General features: G+C 44.4%; 1 protein-coding gene across 1 annotated transcript in view; it reads right to left on the bottom strand.

The window, feature by feature from the left end:
• Window positions 1–1,361, bottom strand: part of POLD3 (DNA polymerase delta 3, accessory subunit) — a gene marked incomplete at its 5' end in the record, with an annotated part of 38,376 nt that extends 37,015 nt beyond the window's left edge. Inside the window, one exon of the mRNA XM_084231830.1 lies at window positions 1,302–1,361. Coding sequence (XP_084087956.1) covers window positions 1,302–1,361 — 60 coding nt within the window. The remainder of the gene's footprint in view (window positions 1–1,301) is intronic.
• Between the last annotated feature and the right edge of the window lie 21,174 nt (window positions 1,362–22,535).

Genomic DNA, 22,535 nt, shown 5'->3' with positions numbered 1-22,535 from the left:
CAGCAGAAGCGGAGAAAGAAGCAGAGAAGGCTGCAGAGCCCAGATAGAGTGAAGACTTGCTGGGGGCTGGGAGGACTGCCTGCTGTGTAGCGGGTAAATCCCAATAAAAGACCTGCAAAAACCACTGAGGACTCTGATTCCTCCTTTACCGGGTCCGCTGGATCATAGAAAGCCTGCTCAGTGGCCTTCCTGCCCCTACAGTTCCACAGACCAATTACCACAAATGAGTCTAAAAGACTGAATATACTAAGACCAAGAGTTCTCATTTTCTTCACACTCCTTACTTTACTAAGGCCCTTTCTTCACATTCTGTCCTTTTTTTTTGGGGGGGGGAGGCACCACCAAAAACTATCCTAAACTCCCCACACACACACACAGGCTAGATTACTTTGAAGAGTAGGTCTAAGGAAAGTTGCAGTCAAACATTAAAAAGGCAGGTGGTGCAGGGGTCAGGAAACGAATGAGGATGAATGCTTTCTCAGAGGCTAGGCTGGAAACACCTGGTGTCACGTAGCACTCTCTCACCCTTCCTTGAACTCTGTCACCTGTCACTTCCTTTAATGCCTGTCACGCTCCTTTCAAAGTCTTCCTAACCTAAATGCTAACTTCTGCTCATTAATAGACTTACATAGGTTAGGCGAACGCAGCATTAGCAGAACAGACCTAGGGTGGAAAGCTGTCTATCCTTTACTAACCACAAATAAAGTCATTTGGCCCTTCTGTTCCAACTGCCTCTTCTAGAAATACTTCCACCCACCTCTGGATGGTTCACTGTAAAGATTAAATGCAAAAAATCTGTGTATCAAACTGCCCAGGCTCACAGCGGCCAATCACCACCGTTTGCAAAGTGCATTCCCATCCATCGCTTCGCTTCGATTTTTACGCCAATCCTGTAAGGCAGCTCAACACTGTAGCAACACCTAAATTTCCAAGAAGAAACTGACTGTCGGAAGATTACACAACTTGCCACCTAAGCGGGTTACGACACAATTTCCTCAACTGTAAAGCTGCGACTTTAAACGCCCCCCACCTGCTGAGGTGTGGAGACCCCTTGATCAACGACAGCCCCCGCGCTTAGCCCCGCGGCCCCCGCTCCACGCAGAACCCCCACGGGCCGCGGCTTCGCCAGTGCCAGGGGTCGTCCTCGGGGAGTCCCTCCCGCCCGGGACGGGGGGCGTGGGGGTCGCCGCCCCTCGGGCCGGCCCCACGAGGCCGCGCGCAAAGGGGTCAAGGCCTCGGCCGCCCCCGCCGGGCCCAGGACCCCAGCCGCGCGCGCGCGTCCCCCAGTCTTCGTCACTCACGATCTTGTTCTGGTCCGTGACGAACTCGTCTATATTCTCCAGATAAAGCTGGTCCGCCATGGTGCCGCAGCGCCGGGCCGGGCCGCCTCGGAGCCCCGCTCGCCGCCACAACCGCAGCTCCCGCCGGCGGGAAACGTCGTTTTCCGCCTCTTCCCAGTCCCGGGTCGTTCCCACGGCAACGGGGGCGACGCACTACGGCGGCCGTCAGGGGGTCAAACTAGTCTCGGATCGGGCGCGCGTTGAGGTAGGTGGGGCTGGTCGGCGCGAGCGGAAGTGAAGCGCAAGGAGGGCGGGGGGCGATTTGGAGGGGCTGACTTTGGACCTGTGGTTTCCATACTCACCTTAGCAACTTAATGACTGACCCTAGGGCCAAAAGGAGTCTTTTCACCTCTACAGTGATAAAATAAGCCTTACCCTTTCATAGCTTTATTCAACAAGTATTTATTAAGTACCGATTCTATTTCCAGGCACTGGAACAGCAAACAATAAAGACAGAAACAAGTAATTTTAGTGCAGTAGGGCTAGCTGGGATAAAGTACTGCCTGTTACAGTCCCTCAAAATTGAGAAATGGGCTTTTTAAAGCAGATGGGGGGAAGGGGGTGTTTCTGATAGCGGAAGGAGCATTTGCTGGAAAAGGAAGTGTTGGAAGGTTGGTAGAAAAAGTCAACAACGAGAAATGAGAATTTGGAGAAGTCAGATCTGGCTGCATCTACCAAGCCTTGAGAAGGGGGGCCATGAACTTTATTCTCAGGAAAACTTGCAGAAAAGTGTTCAGGTGAGGGAATTTCAACTAAAATGTCTCCTAACATCAGCTTAAAAACTTTGCAATTGACTTCAGCACAAGCCAGTATAGTTCAACTTGAAGGCATAGTGGACAATCTAAAGTTAGACCCTGGATTTAAATCCTGATTTTGATATTTGTTGTGTGACAGTTATTTGACCACTGCAAGTCTGTTTCCTTACCTAGAAAATGGAAATAATAATAGTGGTGGAGGACAAGAATAGAAAGACTAGAAAGGAGGTGCCCCAAGACCAGAACCTGACTCACAGGGAGGTGGGGGTCGAGGGAAATAACATGACCATTAACCCAGCTGTAGAGGTCGTGACCCTCAGGCACCTGTGCCTTATCACAAGGCATGAGACCCAAGCAGGATCAGACTGCTATAGGGAGTGGAGCACAGGCCTGAGGGTAAAGATATGGAGATTGGGCCCACCCTGGAATCTCTGATCCCCTCCTGGTTTTGCCTAGTTATCCCAAATCGGCAACAAACAGGCCATTCCAGGGAGGAGTGACCCCTCCCAAACAGAAGGGGACTATATCAATGCAGTCTCTGCACAGGCGCGGGGCAGAACTTGGTCCTCCCACCTGTGACTATGCAGGCGCTTCCTTTCACCAACTCTCCCTCTGCAGGGCAGCAGCCTCCTGCCTGCCCATGACCTGTACCATGCTGGGACTTCTCTCCTCAAGGCTGCCTGCCTGCAACCATGCAGTCCTCTCTTAGCAAAATCTGCCCCTTTCCCTTTCCCTAGTAAACCTGTTCTTTAAATATAACTAACGTCTCTGTCTCATGGAGAAACTCGCCTGGGGAACTCGCCATATGTCGCCGAAACGGGAGATCTGATGAAACCTTTCCCAGAGTGAACCCAAGGACCCCACACTCTACAAAACCCCATCGATAGCACCCATTTCAAAGTTTTGTTGCAATGTGTATTCATTCAAGACAGTTACCAAATGCCTAGAAGAGCAAGGCCCTATTCTGGGTCCCAGCATGGTGGGGGTACAGCTGTAATCAATAATGCAAGAAGCCTGTTTACATGTAGCCTAATTCTCATGGAAATAGTTAAGTGTGGAATGGTGCTGGCTTGAATATGGTGGCAATTGAAAATTGAGAGAACTGAATGAGTAGCTTTTCTTATAAAGTCAGCAAAATATGCTGATGAATTAGATGAGTGGAAAGCAGAAAAGACAAATGAAGAAAATGCCTAGATTTGGAACCTAAATCTTTAGGTATATGTGATGCCTTTGACTACTGAGATGTAAGAGAAAGAACAGATAATCAGAGAATTCTATTTGGCTAAACTTATAAACAAGCTAAAATGCATAAAACTCTCATACCATGCCTGCACACAATAAAATAAGTAACAGTGGTTATTACTATGTATCAGTGTAGGGTAAATGAAGATTGCTCAGGCTTTTGAGCCACTGGCTTTGAGGCTATCATCTGCAGCCTTGCATGCAGGAGGCACTTGGGAATGTGGGCTCAGGGTACGCATGCCTGATGGTAGACACCTAGAGTATGGTGTGGGCATGTGTAAGTGCTCACACCTGAGCCTGGAGGCTGGTGCTAGAAGGACACCACCACACAGAGGATGGTGTGGGGGTAAGGTGCAGCCCATGAGAGAACTCCAGAGAGCCCAGAGAGAGTAAAGGTTCGCCAGGAGCTGGGAGGCCTGCTAGCCGCCTGGCCCCTTGGCACCCTGCCCCCCCTGGCCCCCTGCACCTTGTTGCCTCACTAAAAATGGTGTAGAAAGATCATTGAAAGCCTGAAAAAGCCACTGAGAACTCCAGGACTCTCCTTTACCTATCTCCTGCATTGATAAAGAACGTGCCCCATGTGTTGCTCACATTGCAATCAGGCACATTGTACCAGGTGCTTAGAGAGTGAAATTTCATTTAATCCTCAAAACAACCCTGTAATTGGATTGTGTTTGTACATATTTTGTAGACTAGATTGCCAAGATTCAAGTGGGGAGAGGTGGATTTTCCAGGTCCAGGGCTAAGTGGTAGTGTTGTAGAGCAATCCCGATACAAAACGGGGTGCCTGACTGTGGGTCCTTTCCCCCTAACAGTAGCACCTGGATTGAAATTCAGCTTTCTTTCATTCTTCCACAGGAGTGGGAAATAAGCCAAGATAATTGACCAGAGAAGAGGCACGCTACCCTCCACCAAAAGGAACAAATGATAATATTGTATAGAGTACCTGGCACAACATGGTTCTGGGTTTACAGTGTTAAAAGAGTTGCATAAGTTTCTGAAGCAAGATTAGTGGTTATGTAACAGGGTGGTTGTAAGGGCAGGACATGGACACAGTGCAGGTTTTCTGATCCCATGCAGGCAGGGGTGCTGGCTGGGGGGCTGGGAGGCTGGTAGGCCTCCCAGCCCCCAGCAAGTCTTCACTCTATCTGAGCTCTCTGGAGTTCGTTCTGCTGCTTCTCGGCTTCTGCTGCTGCTACTGGTGCTGCTGCTGGCGTCCCCCCGTGACGCCGCCCTTAAAAGCGCAGTCTTAACTCAGCTGAATCCCATCTACCTATGCCCACACCCTATTGCAGGTGCCCGCCATCAGGCATGCATTCAGGACAAGGATCCATCATCTATCCTGATGGCGGAAGGGCAGAAAAGCCTGACATTTTCTTTACCCTACAGTGGTCCCCAGGAAAGGGGGAGGTTCCCTGCCCTACCCAAGGGAGGGTGGAGCTGAGCAGGGAGAGAAGAAGCTGCAGAAGAGAAGGAGGAAGGAGCAGGATGGAGCCAGAAGGAGACCTGGAGGAGGCGCATGGAGCCTAGAGACACGTAAAGAAACTGTGCTTGTCTTTTGGTCGTGGACTGGGTGACACAGATGTGGGTGAGACCCGTGGGGAGGTGACAATGGCAGCTTTTATCTTGATGTTGATTTTGCTCTTTTCCTTCCGGGCTTGTCCGGTTGTTTGTGACCCTTTTCTGTGGGTCCCCACTGGAAGATGCTTTAGACTTGTAGCAGGCTTTGGGGCCTTGTTCTGGGCCAATCCCATATGGATGGAGTTTTACCCACGAGGGGACGGGTAACTTTGGGTGCTTCATTTAGAAACTAGACTCTTTGCCTTACCTGTATTGTTTCCTAGTTTTATTAAAGTTCCTTCCCATTAAAGTCTCATGTGTTTTGTGTTGATGCGGCGGATGGCAGAACCCATTTAGAATAGGCAGGTTTGCGGGGTTTGGGCTGCCCCTCTCCCTGTCCTATAACAGTTACCCTTAGGAGGATATAAACTGGAGACAAGTATGAGGAGGATTCTGAGAAAAAGGTAATGTTCTGTTCTGAATCCAGGTGCTGGCTGCATGGGTGTGTTGCCTTTGAAAATGACCTGGGGGAGGGGCCTCCCGGGTAGCGCAAGGATTTAAGACACAACCTGTGAAGCTCTCCACAGCCACTGCAGCATGAGTTGGATTCCCCCGCCAGGCAGTCACCCACATGGCGCAGCAGACCTCTCCTGACTTGCCCACTGCTCCCCTTAGCAGTATATTTCAGTCAGTCTGCCTGTTCTGTTCCCCACTCTGTCTCTGGTGAGTCCTCTCACCCCAACACACCTCTGGCCTATACCCCAGTTCTTGTGCATAAATAAATCCTACAAAAAAGAAAATGACCTGGGGGAGTGGGTAAATCAGGTAAAAAGGGATCAATTGTATTGTGAACGATAGGCTTGGACTTTTAGTGGTGTACTTAATGTAGTACGTACATACATTGATTATAGTGATACACATTAGGTAGTGCAATGTGACTTCAATTAAAAAAAAGGAGTTAAATAAATTAACACTCATAGACTAAATTACTACTTGGTCACTAAAATAGTATGAAAAAAAATAGTTTGAGTGATATTATTGGTAAAATACCTAAAATAAAATGTTAATCTGAAAGAGCATAATAAATATTACAAATAAGTGTTTTTAAAATAGTAAAACTAGTTTTATATTTTATATCAAAGTATTTTATATAGAATATAGTAAAACTAGTTGTATATTTTATAGAATTATTATAATTTCAAATGCTCATTTTGTTATGCCTATTTTTCAAATTGCCTAGCACAGATCCATTATTTTTGTAATTTAAAATATTTATCAAAATAAAACTCAGGTATAAATGTGTTGCTTAGCAATTCCTAGAATGAAAAAAAAAGGTTTGAATGGTATACTTCTGATATGTGTAGTTTTCTATATGTATGTTTATATCAATAAAAAGTTTAAGAAAAGTCATTTTTCAAGGCAACTTAACTATTGTGCCAAGCCCTCTCAAATCAGAAAATAGAAAATATGTACAGAGGTAGGAAAGAATGGGCTTAAATTAAACCTTGAACAAAAGAGATCCTGAGAAGAAGGAATCATGGACAAAAATGAACCCCTTGCAAGACATGTGGGATGATCAAATTTATATAAGTAGTCCAAGGCATCTCCAAGTCTGACTGGAGTGATGGGACTAGAAAGGAACAGCCACCACTATGCCCAACAGTGAGTAGGCTGGGAGTGGGCTTGTACATTGAGGGCAGGGAGGAGGAGGAAAGGGAAGGAATACCTTTTTTTGCTTGTCTGAGACACCTACCCAGCTTGAACACTTCTACCATAAGGGAGCTAAAAAGAAAGCATGTGTATTTTGAAATATATATATTTTTTCTTTTAAAAAGCAAACAAATAGACAAATACCTGGGCTTTACCACTTCCTAGTTGTGTGACTTTAGGGATATGAATTAACCTCTCTAGTCCTCACTTTTATCAACTTTATTTTTTTTAAAGATTTATTTATTTATACAAGAACCAGGGTATAAGCCAGATGCACGTGAGGGTGAGAGGATTCACCAGAGACAGAGCGGGGAACAGAACAGGCAGACTGACGAAATACACTGCTGAGGGGAGCAGCGGGCATGACAGGAGAGGTCTGCTGTGCTGCTTTTATCACCTTCAAAGAAAGAACAATACTATGCAGTTGTGTGCTTATAAATGTTTAACAACTAACTTTTCAAATGAAAAAAATAGCCCTGATTTGTAGAGGTGGTCAACTTCTGTGATGTAAATACTCCTACTACAGCAGATTTCAAACTATGGATATTGATGTCATAGAATTCAGAGTTAGAAAGAGATGCACAATATCACACAATTATTTCCACCATAAAGATACAATAAGCAAATAACCTCAAGAGCATAGATACTGTAGTAAAATAATTAAGAAGTGATGAGACTTGATGTTATTGTCATTGTATTCAATATATTTTATTTAATCACACATTTATATAATTTAATTTTAGTAATGGTTTTAATAACTGACTTGCAAACTTTCTGGAACTTTATAACTTAGCTCTCAAGTAGAAGCCAGCTCTAGCACATTACTGTCAATAATTTACCTGTCATGATTAAAGGGATTGAAAGTAACATCTGTGCCTGGCAGATAGCCAACTGCTCTATAAATGGTGATTATTATTATATAACTAACACGTACATACCACTAGCCTTATGCCAGGCTCTGTTCCAAGTACCTTATAAATATTAACCTATGGAATCTCCAAAAGAACCCTAAAAGTAAGATGTGTTATTATCCACTTTTCCAGATAAGTAAACATTGGCACAGAGGGGGTCAGTAACTTGCCCAAGATCACAGAGTAATTGGTAACACCAGAATTACAACCCAGGTAGTCTGGTTCCAGTACCCACAATCTTAAAACATTTTGTTTAGCTGTCTCATTACTAGTTTACAAATGTATATAGAAACAACAATAAGTTTAGTGAACTCTAACATATTTTATTGCAGAACTTTGGAATCCCATGTCAGTTAGATGAGAATTGCTTTCAGTCAAAGCAAAACAACAAATGGTACATGTTGAATATCTAAAGAATGTGGGAATATAGAGTACAGGCAAGCAGAGTTATTTTTGAATTTTTGGGGGGGCAGTTGTGGGGAACACAAGAAGAAGGAAAGTTAGAGGAGATGGATCTTTAATTTGGTTTAGGGGAGAACCACAACTAGGAAAGCTAGCAAAGGAGCCTACAACTATGTCCAGATTAGTGTCTTCTCTAGATAATATCTGAAAGCTTAATTCTAGGGTCAAAAGTGAGCCAGAAAAGAGGATTCCTCTGCACTTTCACGCCCATAAATCATAGGGTGAACATCATTTGGCTCAAGTGCACTGCCGGGATGGTAACAACTCTAATTTACTGAGCACCTACCATGTTGTGAGTGCCTTACACAGAATGCCTCAGTCAATGCTCAAACAATCCTATTAAATCCTATTATCCCTTCGCCCAAAAAAAGGACCCAAATTTGAAATCAATTTTATATTGGTAATATGAAGAGTAAATAGGAAATGATTCCATATAGGTTCCAAGACAAGATTTGTGTAAGGTAACAACGAAACAGAATTTTAGAATTGACCTCGTTCTAAGACCACCACCACTAGCATCCAATAGTTTCTCAGTAAATGCTAACTGACTTACGTTCAGTTATTGCTGAAGGTAATGAGCTACAAGGGGGGAAAACACCAGACTGAGAAAGAAGGAGAACTGAGATAGTGTTCACTCTCATTCATTGAGTGTATTAAGTGTACAAATGCCATATGAGGACTTTTACTTGAATATTTTCACTTAAATTTCAAAAAAATTCTATAAAATAGGCAAATGTTATTTACCTATCTACTATGATCCCTACTTGACAGATGAAGAATGGAGTTCAAGGAGGTTAAGTAATTTACCCCAGTCTTATGGGGGGGGGGGTAAAAGTGTTGTAGAGCAACCCCGATACAAAACGGGGTGCCTGACTGTGGGTCCTCACCCACGCGCTTAAAAGGACTTATCAATGCTCTACTGCAGGCACACGCGAAAGGTTAATAAAAGGTTTATTTACAAGGGAAGGGGAAATGAGGAAATGTACAGCTCAGGGAGAAAAGTGGGAGACAAAGTTTTAAATGAGTTCTCCGATCAGGAATCCCAAAATGGCACCTTGAGAGCTGGCCATGAGCCAGTAGCCGTGAAGCAGGGAGGTGAGTGATCAAGAGCCCCCCAAGGCCCACGTGTTTGTTTTTTATACCCAACCTGGCTGTTTAACTCCACCCTCATGTCCCAGCCACCCTCCCTTTGGTGGTGATGGGATTTGTCTTTCCCAATGTCCTGATGGCTTTAGTCTGAAGTGGGGGTGGGGTCCACAAAGCCTGTATGGGATTAGCTCAGGACATCCTTTCCCCCTAACAAAAGGAGGTGTATTTCTGCCCAGGTGTGCCCCAAGGCCATGTACAGACTCTGTGATTGTCTTTACGGGAAAACATTTGACTGTTTTTTATTCCTTATTTTTTTTTCTTATACGTTTGAATTTTTATGAGTCCATACCATTTTTATCATAAGAAAAAAAGAACATGTTCTCATTTTGATAAAAGATGGGGGTATTTAGCAATATAAAATTAACTCATCTTGTTTTTCCAGGCATCTGTCATATTTTCCCTTTTTGAAACATTAAAGGCAAATCTCCAAAATGAATTTGTACCACCATTCCCACAGATATTTAAATGTTACTTCTTTAAAAAAAAAAAAAAAGGCAACTCACTCCCTATTCCTTAAAGATAAGGCTTAATACCAATGTTTAGAACAAGAGCAGTTCTCCAGAAACCAGAACAACCAATCAACTAAAGTATTTGCAAATCAAAGGAGAACCAGAAGAAACTGTGGGGATGACTGTGTCAGCTTATCAAGACTATTCTGCCTCCAGGTCTCAAAACAGAATTTCAAGTTTTTGCCCCAGAAATAGAAATCTGGGGGCCTCCCTGGTGGGTCAAGGGGTTAAGCACAGCACTGTGAAGATATCCAGCCAGGGAGCTACCCGTGTTGCACAGCAGACCTCTCCTGTATTGCCTGCTGCTCCCCTCAGCAGTGTATTTCAGTCAGTCTGCCTGTTCTGTTCCCCACTCTGTCTCTGGTGAATCCTCTCACTCCCTGCACCTATGGCCTATACCCCAGTTCTTGTATGCATAAATCAATCTTAAAACAAAAAGAAATAGAAACCTGACCCTCCTTTCCTAGGAAAGTATTATCCCTACTTTATCCCATAAATGATTGGCATCAGAGAATATTCTGACAGGGATGGGTTGGAAAATCTAGGCAGGACGAATATTGCAGTGGGGGTGAGGAGCAGTCAACATATCTGCAGCAAAAGCCACGGAGTCCAAGTAGGGGCAGTGGACCTGCAGTAGCACCTCCACCAGCTAGCTGGGGTTTCTGAGAGATACCATTCCAAGCAGGGTAACAAATCAGAGCCAAGGAACATAAGACTAAGGATTCTGACTTGGGGCCACATCCCTGCCCAAGGGTCATTTCAGAGTTGGAGGATCCCAGGAATGATTAACAATAAGGTATTTAATATTCAATTGTTCATATATTCATTCATCAAACATTACTAAAAGCCTCCTATCTACCAGGCCTGGTGTGACTAATGGGAGCACAATATGACCTTCATCCATGGGAGTTTAGTTGGAAATACAGGGTATCACGAAAACCTGGAGGATGCATCTAACTTCTCAGAATTTGTATCAGTCCATATCATATTTGGGTTTGTATGAGTCCATATCATTTTTATCATCAGAAGATATGAACATATACACATTTTGAAATAATATGGGGCATTTTTGAAAAAAAAAAAAAAGTGGGGGAAACTGGACTTGGGTATCCAGGACTAGATACCATATTGTTAGGGGGAAATGATGTCCTGAGTTAATCCCATACAGGCTTTGTGGACTCCACCCCCACTTTAGACACCCCGTTTTGTATCGGGGTTGCTCTACAACAATATGATCCCTCTTTTCTCTTTCAACAAAATATATAAGTATAACAGGGTGGTCCCCAGGAAAGGGGGAGGTTCCAGGTTCCCTGCCCCACCCAAAAAGGAGGGTGGAGCTGAGCAGGGTGAGAAGAAGCTGCAGAGGAGACTGAGGAAGGAAGCAGGATGGAACCACGAGACCTGGAGGAGGCGCATGGAGCCGAGAGACACGTAAAGAAACTGCGCTTGGCTTTTGGTTGTGGACTGGGTGACACAGATGTGGGTGAGACCCGTGGGGAGGTAACAATGGGGTTTTTTGCCTTGCTTTTGATTTTGTTCTTTTCCCTCCAGACTTGTCTGGTTGTTTCTGATCCTTTTCTGTGGGTCCCCACTGGAAGATGCTTTAGACTTGTGGCAGGCTTTGGGGCCTTGCTCTGGGCCAATTCCATTTGGATGGAGTTTTACCCACGAGGGGATGGGTAACTTTGGGTGCTTGATTTAGAAACTAGATTCTTTGCCTTTCCTGTATTGTTTCCTAATTGTATTAAAGTTCCTTCCCATTAAAGTCTCATATGTTTTGTGTTGATGCAGCGGACGGCAGAACCCATTTAGAGTCGGCAGGTTTGCGGGGTCTGTGGTGTCCTGTAACATAAGCAGTGAAATCAGTGTGCTGTTCTTGCTCTAGCTTTTAACAACAGGCCTGTATTTCCACTTTAAAAAAAAGTTGTTTCAAGAGAACACATGTACCTAGTGTAGACTGTCTTGTGAAATTAGTCACCAAAGCCAGGATCCATCAACCTTCCTGACAGCAGGCAGGGGTCCAAGAGAGGATGAGATAAGCCCAGAGGTGCTGTTCTGAAACACCTTATCAGTTTTATAAAAGTCAATGTAAAACCCCTCAGTTAGCAAAACAAAGCAGGTCAGCCAAGAGGCACACAGATACAGGCACCTTTGTTTCAGCCGCTGCCACACCATCACAGCCCAGCACACATGCACACCTTACCTGTTTATTCCTCAGAGAGGGTCACCAGAGGTGCACATGACAGCCTCTCTTGCCCTGGATGTTCAGAAAAGAGCAGGAGGATTCCCCTCCCCTCCATCTTACACTTGTTTTGTGTATTGCTTTCCTTTTCCATTTCCTTGGTTTGGGGGCTGGAAATGTGCTTTGGAGTAGTGAATGTGAAGATAATTGGAAACTGGTTATGAGAAGTTTTGTCTTAAGCACATCATTTCTGAATTATTAAATGGGGCTGGGGTTGACATTCCAGGCTAGAAAAAAGCATATGATCTTTTTCTCTGAGGCCATTGCTCTCTGGTTCCCAAACACCACTGGTAGGAAAGATTTCCTGGGGAAATGTCACGTGGCTTCAGCTTTAGTAACTTTAGTAAAGAAGCGGGAAAGTTTGTTCCAAACACAGCCTCTCAATAGAGTGGACTGTTCTCTTTACATCATTGTTTCTCTCCTGGCATCATCGCTTCTCTCTCTATGACTATTCTGTTTTCTCTTTTGGCTACCCATAGCTCCTACTTCCTCATAATTTTAGTTTAAGCAGAGCCATAGATTGCTATGGCTCATGTCTACCATTACCTCCAACTTTTGCCCCATCACTACAAATTTTCTCAACAATTCCCCATTTTATGATTTCTAAGTGGTAGAACTTCATTTGTTCAACTTATCTCAGTTTTGTTTTGTTTTGTTTTTTGAAATCTCAGATTACTAAGTGGGCAGAAGAGCTAAATAAATACTTCTCCAAAGAAGACACGCAGATGGCCAACAGGCACATGAAAAAAATGTTCAGCATCACTTGTCACCATGGAAATGCAAATCAAAACCACAGTGAGATACCACCTCACTCCCATGAGAATGGCTCAGACTAAAAAAAGCCACCAGCAACAAATGCTGGAGAGGGTGTGGAGAAAAAGGAGCCTTCATATACTGTTGTTGGGAAGGTAGACTGGATCCAGCCCCTATGGAAAATAGTATGGAGGTTTCTCAAAATATTAAGAATAGGTCTACCATATGATCCAGTTATTCCACCTGTAGGTATCTACTGGAAGAAAGAAAAATAAATACTAATTTGGAGGGATATATGCACTCATGTATATTACGCAGTACTATTTACAATAGCCAAGTTATGGAAACAACCTAAGTGCCCAACAACAGATGAGTGGATTAAAAAGATGTGGTATGGACACAAGATGGAATACTACTCAGCAATAAAAAAAAAAGATCTCTTGGGCCTCCCCGGTGGCGCAGCGGTTGAGCGCTGGGTTGCGAAGCTGCCCGCGGCCTCTGGGGCGCCGGTTCGATCCCCGGCTGCTCCCCGGCCACCGGAGGAGGGTCCCACATGGCGCGCAGACCTCTCCTGCCGCCCGCTGCTCCCCTCAGCAGTGTACTTCGGTCCTTCTGCCTGCTCTGCTCCCCGCTCTGGCTCTGGTGAATTCTCTCACCCTCCCGCGCTTCTGACTGTACCCAGTGCATGTATAAACAAAACAAACAAACAAATAAATAAATAAATAAACATGCCTCTATTAAAAAAAAAATGATCTCTTGCCATTTGCAACAACATGGATGGAACTGGAGGAGATAATGCTAAGTAAAATAAGTAAGGAGAAAGACAAATACCAGATGATTTTACTCATATGTGGAATATAGAGAAATAAGACAAAGAAACTGACAAAACTAAACCAAAACAAAGCCTAGAAATATGACTGAGAATAGAGGTTACTGGAGGGAGAGGAAGGGTAGATTGCAGAAGAAAGTGGGGAGAGAGCCCAGTGGTCTATAATAAAAGGCTATGGATGGTTTGGTGGTGGGTGTGGCGATGTACATATAAACAGGTATGAACCTATTCCCCTAAATCATATATAGTATTTTAAACTACTGTTATCTCAATTTATTTATTTATTTATTTATTTTTTAAAGATTTATTTATTTATATAATCACTGGGTACAGTCAGAAGCGCGGGAGGGTGAGAGAATTCACCAGAGCCAGAGTGGGGAGCAGAGCAGGCAGAAGGACCGAAGTACACTGCTGAGGGGAGCAGCGGGCGGCAGGAGAGGTCTGCACGCCATGTGGGACCCTCCTCTGGTGGCCGGGGAGCAGCCGGGGATCGAACCGGCGCCACCCAGGCTGCGGGCAGCTTGGCAACCCAATGCTCAACCGCCGCGCCACCGGGGAGGCCCTGTTATTGTTGTAGAGCAACCCCGATACAAAACGGGGTGCCTGACTGTGGGTCCTCACCCGCGCGCTTAAAAGGACTTATCAATGCTCTACCGCAGGCGCACGTGAAAGGTTAATAAAAGGTTTATTTACAAGGGAAGGGGAAATGAGGAAATGTACAGCTCTGGGAGAAAAGCGGGAGACAAAGTTTTAAATGAGTCCTACCCGATCCGCCGATCAGGAATCCCAAAATGGCGCACTCAGAGTTGGCCGCCAGCCAGGAGCGGTGAAGCCAGGAGGCGAGCGATCGCGAGCCAGAGAGAGCCCAAGGCCCACGTGTTTGGTTTTTATATCCAACCTGGCTGCCCAACTCCACCCTCAGGTCCCAGCCACCCTCCCTTGGTGGTGATGGGATTTGTCTTTCCCAGAGTCTTGATGGCTTTAGTCTGGAGTGGGGCTGGGGTCCCCAAAGCCTGTATGGGATTAGCTCAGGACATCACTTCCCCCTAACATTATCTCAATTTAAAAATAAAATTTCAGGTTATCAATTTTATCTATTTTAGGACACTGCGTGGCCAGTGGACAGGTTCCTCTGGGATGAGTGCACCTTCATTTATTCTTCAATTGTTGACTGAGTTCCTTCTCTGAGCGCATTATAATTTTGAAATACATAGGGTATAGGAAACATATGGCCCTGATTAGAAACAAAAGTCATAGGCAGTTACAAGACCATTTTATAAGAGAAGAAATGAACAGTGCATACCCTTGGAGATATATCTGTGGGATATATCTGTGCTCGATGCAGAGTTAGATCAGGGATCCACAACAAAGATGAGAAGTGGGGGGGGGGGGCAGCTGAATCAGGGACAGAACTTAGGTGGAACTTCAGAGAACATCAACAGTTAAAGGACATTCAAAGAAGGGAAACCCTATAAAGGGAACTGAGCTGGGGAAGGAGTTCTGGGAGGATTCAGTGTAGAAACAAAAGGAGAAGTGAGTTTGAAAGAAAGTTACTGACTGTAAAATGCTTCCCCAAAATGGTATTGGGTAGAGATTTCATTAGATTTAGGAATGCATTGAATTTAGCCATTAGGAGACCAGAGGAATAAGAGGGCCCAAAGCTAGATTGTAGTGAGTTTAGGAGTGAGGGAGAGTGAGAAGAGGAAGTGAACAGAAAGCAACAACTCTAGCAAGCTTACTTTTTGGAAATGGAGAGGTGGGAGGGTTTAGGGTGGGCGTAAACTTCACAACATGTCTTACTAAGCAAGAGGGTGTGAGGTGTTATTGGGTACTGGTCTTGGAAAACAGTATCTCGAATGTCCTCAGTCAGTGGGCTTTGCCTCGGAAACTGCAGGCCTGGATTTGCAGGAGGAGGGCATGTGGCAGATACCCAGTTCCCACACAATGGGAATTCTTCAAAGATCTTTTCACCCCTGGATTCCCAGCACCTACCATGGCCACAATTACCATAGGGTAGGTCCTTAGCAAATATTTGTTGGCTAATAACTGAATGGCCAAATGAATAGATGGATGAATGAATAGATGAAATTGAATTAAATGTTGTTCTGCTCTATAATCCCTTTTGTAGATCTACAGAACACTGTTTGTGGAAGGTGTTGTCTACTGTTTCTTATGCTACCGAAATTGTTGTACAGTCTGTTATCAGGCTGAGCATTACTGATAAACTGGGAAATACTGCTTGCTTCAAAGATCCTAGTGATTAAAAACAGGGCAGGGAGAAGGGTAAACTTTTATGGACAAAAGCTAGGATAAAGCCAAGATGCTAAACAGGCTTGAGAACAGTAAGAGCATTGTGCTGAAGCCCCTAAGGGAGACTTCATATGTTCCTATGTGTATAGCCTTGATAGTATTTTGTCTAATAAACATGCTGTACTTTTCAGGCTAACTAATTCGAAGTATCTTACCTTTCAATATTTTCTTCCAATGCTCTAGAGTAAATGACAAAATCAAATTGTAGACTGGGCCTCCCCGGTGGCGGTAGAGCGCTGTGCTGCGAAGCTGCCTTCAGCCTTTGCAGTGCTGGTTCAATCCCCGGCTGCTCCCCGGCCACCGGAGGAGGGTCCCACATGGCATGCAGACCTCTCCTGCTGCCTGCTGCTCCCTTCAGCAGTGTACTTTGGTCCTTCTGCCTCCTCTGCTCCCCGCTCTGGCTCTGGTGAATTCTCTCACCCTCCCGCGCTTCTGACTGTACCCAGTGCTTGTATAAATAAATAAATAAATCTTAAAAAAAAATCAAATTGTCTACTTCCCCCAGATAAACCCCCATCATTTCTGCATCCGTGTCCCACAATGCCTCTATCATACCTCTAATGTACCAGTTCCTGCCCTATTTCAGACCATCTTCATCATCAGTCTTTCTATTTCAATTAGGGTTCTTTTTTTACTGTTTACAAAAGGAATTCATCTTCATCTCCCCTAGCCTCATCTCTGTTCCAGTCTGCCCTCCTCTCTGGTCTATTTAATTTTATAGCAATAAAATTGGATTTCATTAAAGCAAAAAGAAACCCTACTGAATGGGAGAAAACATTTGCATATCATTCATTGACAAAGGGCTGATTATATCCAAGAACTATAAAGAACTCATACAACTCAACAAAAAGAAAATAACCCAATCAAAAAAGTGGGCAGAAGAGTTAAATAGACACTTCTCAAAAAAGATATGCAGATGGTCAACTGGCAAATGGAAAAAAAAAAAAGTTCATCGTCACTTATTATTAGGACAATGCAAATTGAAACTACAATGAGATCCAACATATACCTGTGAGAATGGCCCATATCAAAAAAAGTCCAGAAACAACAAGTGTTGGCAATAGTGTACCCACATACACTATTGGTGGGAATATAGACTGGTATAGCCCTTACAGAAAACAGTATGGTGGTTTCTCAAAAAACTGAAAATAGATCTGCCATATGATCCAGTAATTCCACTCTTAAGTATCTGCTGGAAGAAAGGGCAAACACTAACTTGGAGGGATATGTGCATTCCAATGTTCATTGCCACTCTATTTACGGTATCCATATTATGGAAACAACACAAATGCCATGGACAGATGAGTGGATTAAGAAGATGTAGTATAGGGGCCTCCCTGGTGGTGCAAGGGGTTGGGCACCACACTATGAAGTAATCTGCAGCCTCTGCAGCACGAGTTTGATCCCCGGCCAGCCAGGGAGCAACCCACATGGCGCAGCAGACCTCTCCTGTCTCGCCCGCTGCTCCCCTCAGCAGTGCATTTCAGTTGGTCTGCCTGTTCTGTTCCCCGCTCGGTCTCTGGTGAATCCTCTCAACCTACCCCCCACTGACCCTTCACATCTCTGGCCTGCACCCCAGCTCTTGTCTCTTGTATGCATGGATGGATAAATCTTTAAAAAAAAAATAAGAAGATGTAGTACATATACACAGTGGAATACTACTCAGAAAAAAATAAGTTACTATTTGCAGCGGGGGTGGGGGGGGGATAATGTTAAGCAAAATAAGTCAGAAGGAAAAAGATAAATATCACATGGTTATACTTACATGGAGTATAAAGAAATGAAAAAAAGGGTCTGTCCAAGCCAATAATAAAACCAGTAAAACCAAGCCAATAATAAAGTCTGGAAATCTGTCCATAGAATTAAGGCTACCAGAGAATGAGGGGGAAAGGTGCAGAGCAACATTTGGATGGGGATCAATGGACGATGGTGGAGGACACTGCTGTCAATGTAGTGTTAGTGACACACATCTGAAGAGGAGATCTTATACCTCTGAATCACATTCAGTATTGAAACCAGTTCTATTTCAATAAAATTTAAATTAAAAAAGAAATAACATGGTTTATGACACCCAGTATCTCAAAATGTAATTGTATTTGGAAAAAGGGTCCTTAAAGCAGTAATTGAATTAAAATTAGATCATAGTGGAGCCTCCCTGGTTGCACAGGTGTTAAAGTCTCAGTGTTATTAAGCTATTGCCAGCTGTTCCATCCCAGGCCAGGGAGCTAACTCACATGGCGCAACAAACCTCTCCTGTCTCTCCCACAGCAGTGTATTTCAGTAGATCCACCTGTCCTGCTCCCTACTCTGTCTCTGGTGAATCCTCTCACCTCTCACCTGCACCTCTGGTCTATACCCTGGTTCTTGTATGCATAAATAAATAAAAACAAGAGGGGGGCGGAGCAACATGGCGGCGAGGAGACGCTGCGAGTAAGATCTCCCATTAAAAAAAGTTAATAGGGAGGAAAAGCGGCAGGTCCCAGTGAGAACTGGGACACGGAAGATAAACGGACGACTCCAGCAAACTGCCCAAAGAAGAAAGTTGCCATAAAAGAGGACGAGAAGGGAGGGAAGCACAGAACCCTGCTCCCCTCCCCCGCCCACAGAGGCGGCACTCTCCGACCCGCAGAGAGGAGGGAAACAACAAACCAAAACGCCCAACAAGAAAAACGGACGCAGCAAGTGGGACTGTGAGTGGAAAGGAACTATTGCAGCCACCACACCCCGTGAACGGGAGCTGAGGCGAACCCTGCAGGATCCGCCGCGGAAGTGAGCTCCAGACGCCATTAAAGAGAGCCCCGCCCCCCCGGAGGAGACCAGCACCAGCACACAGCCCCGGCCGCCCGGTAAGCTTGCGCGAAAGCGGCGCTCGGATTGCAGCTGCCCAGGTCCCCGCGCCTGCGACCTAGGCTTGCGGGGAGACGGCGGAGGCCCTCCCTGAGTGAGCAGGAACAAGGTGCCCAGGCAGGGGAGCGGGATTCAAAAGGCGCCATTCCCGGGCGCCACTGATCTGGGCTACAGCCCGTGTCCTGGAACTGAGGGCTTTGGAACTGAGACCCGGGCGGAGGCCCTCCCTGAGTGAGCAGGAACAAGGCGCCCAGGCAGGGGAGCGGGATTCAAAAGGCGCCATTCCCGCGCCACTGATCTGGGCTACAGCCCGCGTCCTGGAACTGAGGGCTTTGGAACTGAGACCCGGGGCACGAAATTAGGGGCGTGGGTTCCCCACGACTGTGGGGCACAAGGCAGACACAGCACCCCAAAGCCGTTGAGGTGTACCCTACCATCCCCGCTCTGCTCCCTGTCCCACGGGGTGGAAAATCAGCTCCCCAAGGGCTCTAGGAGAGATCTCTGGCGCCACCTAGCGACTTGACCCCAGCACAGGCTACTGAAGGAGCTAGTGGCCAGCTGGGGAGTTAGCCCACACCGGGCCCCTTCCGAACAAGTAGTCTGAGCCCACAGGGAGAGCGAGCACCCACAGCCGGGGCAGACCAGGCGCGCAGAAGAGTGTGCCTGAGACCAGAAGTGCAGGGAGTGTGTCCCACATCACCATTTTAGAACAGGGACATTTCTTCAGTAAAGACTACCTGCAGAAGGCTTCCTCAGGAGCCAGAGGTGAGCGGGGGAAGTTCGCCCACGCCAGACCCCCTCTGGCCTGCAGTCCAAGCCCAGAGGGGAGCAGGAACCCACCGCCGGGGCAGACCAGGCGCACAGGGGAGTGTGTCCCCACATCGGCATTTTAGAACAGGGACCTTTCTCCAGTAAAGGCTGCTTGAAACTGACAGATGACTCCTGGAAGAACCAGAGGGGAACAGAGAAGCCCACCCAAGATGCCGGCCAGTCCCAACAACACAGTGTCCCAACGCATACGGCAAATTAGAAAACAGACAGTAGGGAGGAGAAGAACCACACGCAACCTAGCAACTCTCCAGAGAAAAAGCACACCACAAAAAGAAAGCCAGCCCCCAGATTGCAACGACAATAACTTGGAAGAATTTCTGAGCCTTCCAGAAAGAGAATTTAAAATTGCCGTGATTAAAAAACTGACAGAAGTCATAAAGGAAAACAATGATAAGGGAAAAATAATCAACGATCAGAAGAATGCAACTGAGTCCCTAGAGAGGGAAAACAATGGTCAGAAGAAAGAAATTGAGTCCCTAAAGAGGGAAGTAAAAGAAATGCAGGAGATCAAAGAATTAATGGAAGAACTAAAGAATTCTGGGAAAAGCAATGAAAGCAGAATAGATGAAATGGAAGAACGAATAAGTAATCTTGAAGACACAGAAATAAAAAGAACCAAAACAGAAAAGGAAAGAGAAGTACGAAGGAAAAAGAACGAAGAAAGACTTCGGGAACTATCTGACTCCATGAGGAAAGGAAATATAAGAGTTATAGGAATACCAGAAGGAGAGGAGAGAGATGTAGGAACAGAGAAAATATTCAAAGAGATAATTGAAGAGAACTTCCCAAATGTGAAGAAGGAGCTGAAAATTGATATACAAGAAGCAAGAAGAACACCAAACTTCCACGACGAAAGGAAAAATACAGCAAGACACATAATAGTAAAGCTCCCAAGAATCCAGGACAAGGAAAAAATAATGAAGCTGGCAAGAGGGAAGAAACAGATAACATTCAAAGGAAAGCCAATCAGGCTGACATCAGACTTCTCTGAAGAAACACTACGGGCAAGGAGAGAGTGGAGGGACATAGTCAACAGACTCCAAGAAAACAGATGCCAACCAAGAATACTCTATCCCGCAAAGCTCTCCTTCCTCTTTGAAGAAAGAATATGGACCTTCCCAGACAAACAGAAACTCCGGAATTTCATTGCAACTAAACCCCCACTCCAAAAAATACTACAAGGAGTCCTAAAGCCAGAACCTCAGAGGGACGAATAACAATGAAAGAAGGCCAAAAAAAAAAAAAAAGTTATTAAAAGAATAAATAAATAAAATCAAAGGAAAGACAAACACAATGGCAAATACAGATGTTAACATATCAATATTAACTCTAAATGTAAATGGACTAAACTCTTCAATAAAAAGACACAGAGTTGCAGCCTGGATTAAGAAACAAAACCCAACCTTTTGCTGTCTCCAGGAAACACATTTAGCTACAAAAGATAAAAATAGGCTCAAAGTTAAAGGATGGAAAACAATCCTACAAGCAAATGGACCAAAAAAGAAAGCAGGAACAGCTATACTTATATCAGATAAAACAGATTTCAAACTCAAAAAGATAAAAAGAGACCCCAATGGTCACTACATTATGATCAAGGGGACAATACTTCAAGAAGAAATAACACTCATTAACATATACGCACCAAACGAAGGAGCACCAAAATATATCAGACAACTGTTGTCCTCTCTGAAAACAGACATCAGAGAAAACACATACGTAGTGGGAGACTTCAACACACCACTATCAACAATGGATAGATCAACAAGACAAAAAATAAGTAAAGAAACCAAAGCTCTAAATAAAGACCTAGAGCAATTGGGCTTAACAGACATCTATAGAACACTAAACCCCAAAAAAACGGAGTACACATTTTTCTCAAGCGCACACGGATCATTCTCCAGGATCGATCACATACTGGGGCACAAGACAAACATCAACAGATACACCAAGATTGAAATCATATCAACCATCTTTTCTGACCATGAAGGCATCAAACTAGAAATAAACCATAAAAAGAAGGCAAGGAACTTTCCTACCTCATGGAGATTAAAAACCACACTACTGGAAGACCATTGGACTAATGAGGAGATCAAAGAAGAAATTAAAAAATTTTTTGAATTGAATGACAAGGAGGACACCAATATCCTAAATGTATGGGATGCAGCAAAAGCAGTAATAAGAGGAAAATATATAGCAATAGAAGCTCACATCAAGAAACAAGAAAGAACGCAAAGAAACAACCTCATCTCGAAGCTCAAAGATCTAGAAAAAGAACAACAAAAAAACCCCAAAACCAGTAGAAGAAAAGAAATAATAAAAACCAAAGCAGAAATAAATGAAATTGAAACTAAAAAAACAATCCAAAAGATCAATGAAACCAAGAGCTGGTTCTTTGAAAAAATCAATAAAATAGACAAACCCCTAGCCAGGCTCACAAAGGAAAAAAGGGAGAAAGCACAAATAAACAGGATCATCAATGAAAGAGGAGAAATCACAACGGACACAGCAGAAATCAAAAGAATAATCAGTAACTACTATGAACAGTTATATGGAAACAAGTTTAACAATCTAGAGGAGATGGACAAATTCCTACAACTCTACAATCACCCAAAGCTAGATAAAGAAGAAATAGAACACCTAAACAGACCAATTACAATTAGCGAAATTGAAATGGTAATCAAAAACCTCCCCAAAAACAAAAGCCCAGGACCTGATGGATTTACAAATGAATTCTACCAAACATTCAGAGACGAATTAGTGCCTATCCTTCACAAACTCTTCCAAAAAATTGAGAAGGAAGGGACAATACCAAACACGTTCTATGAAGCCAACATTACACTAATACCAAAACCGAACAAGGACAACACAAAAAAGGAAAACTACAGGCCAATCTCCCTAATGAACACTGATGCAAAAATCCTCAATAAAATTTTAGCTATCAGAATCCAACAATGTATCCATAAGATAATTCACCACGACCAAGTTGGATTCATTCCAGGGGCACAAGGATGGTTTAACATCCGAAAATCAATCAACGTTATCCAACACATCAACAAAAAGAAATATAAAAACCATATGATAATAT

The sequence above is a fragment of the Talpa europaea genome (assembly GCF_964194135.1).
Source record: "Talpa europaea genome assembly, chromosome: 1".
Lineage (NCBI taxonomy): Eukaryota > Metazoa > Chordata > Mammalia > Eulipotyphla > Talpidae > Talpa > Talpa europaea.
The sequence above is the reverse complement of the archived record's forward strand: the minus strand, read 5'-3'. Positions and strand labels throughout refer to the sequence as shown.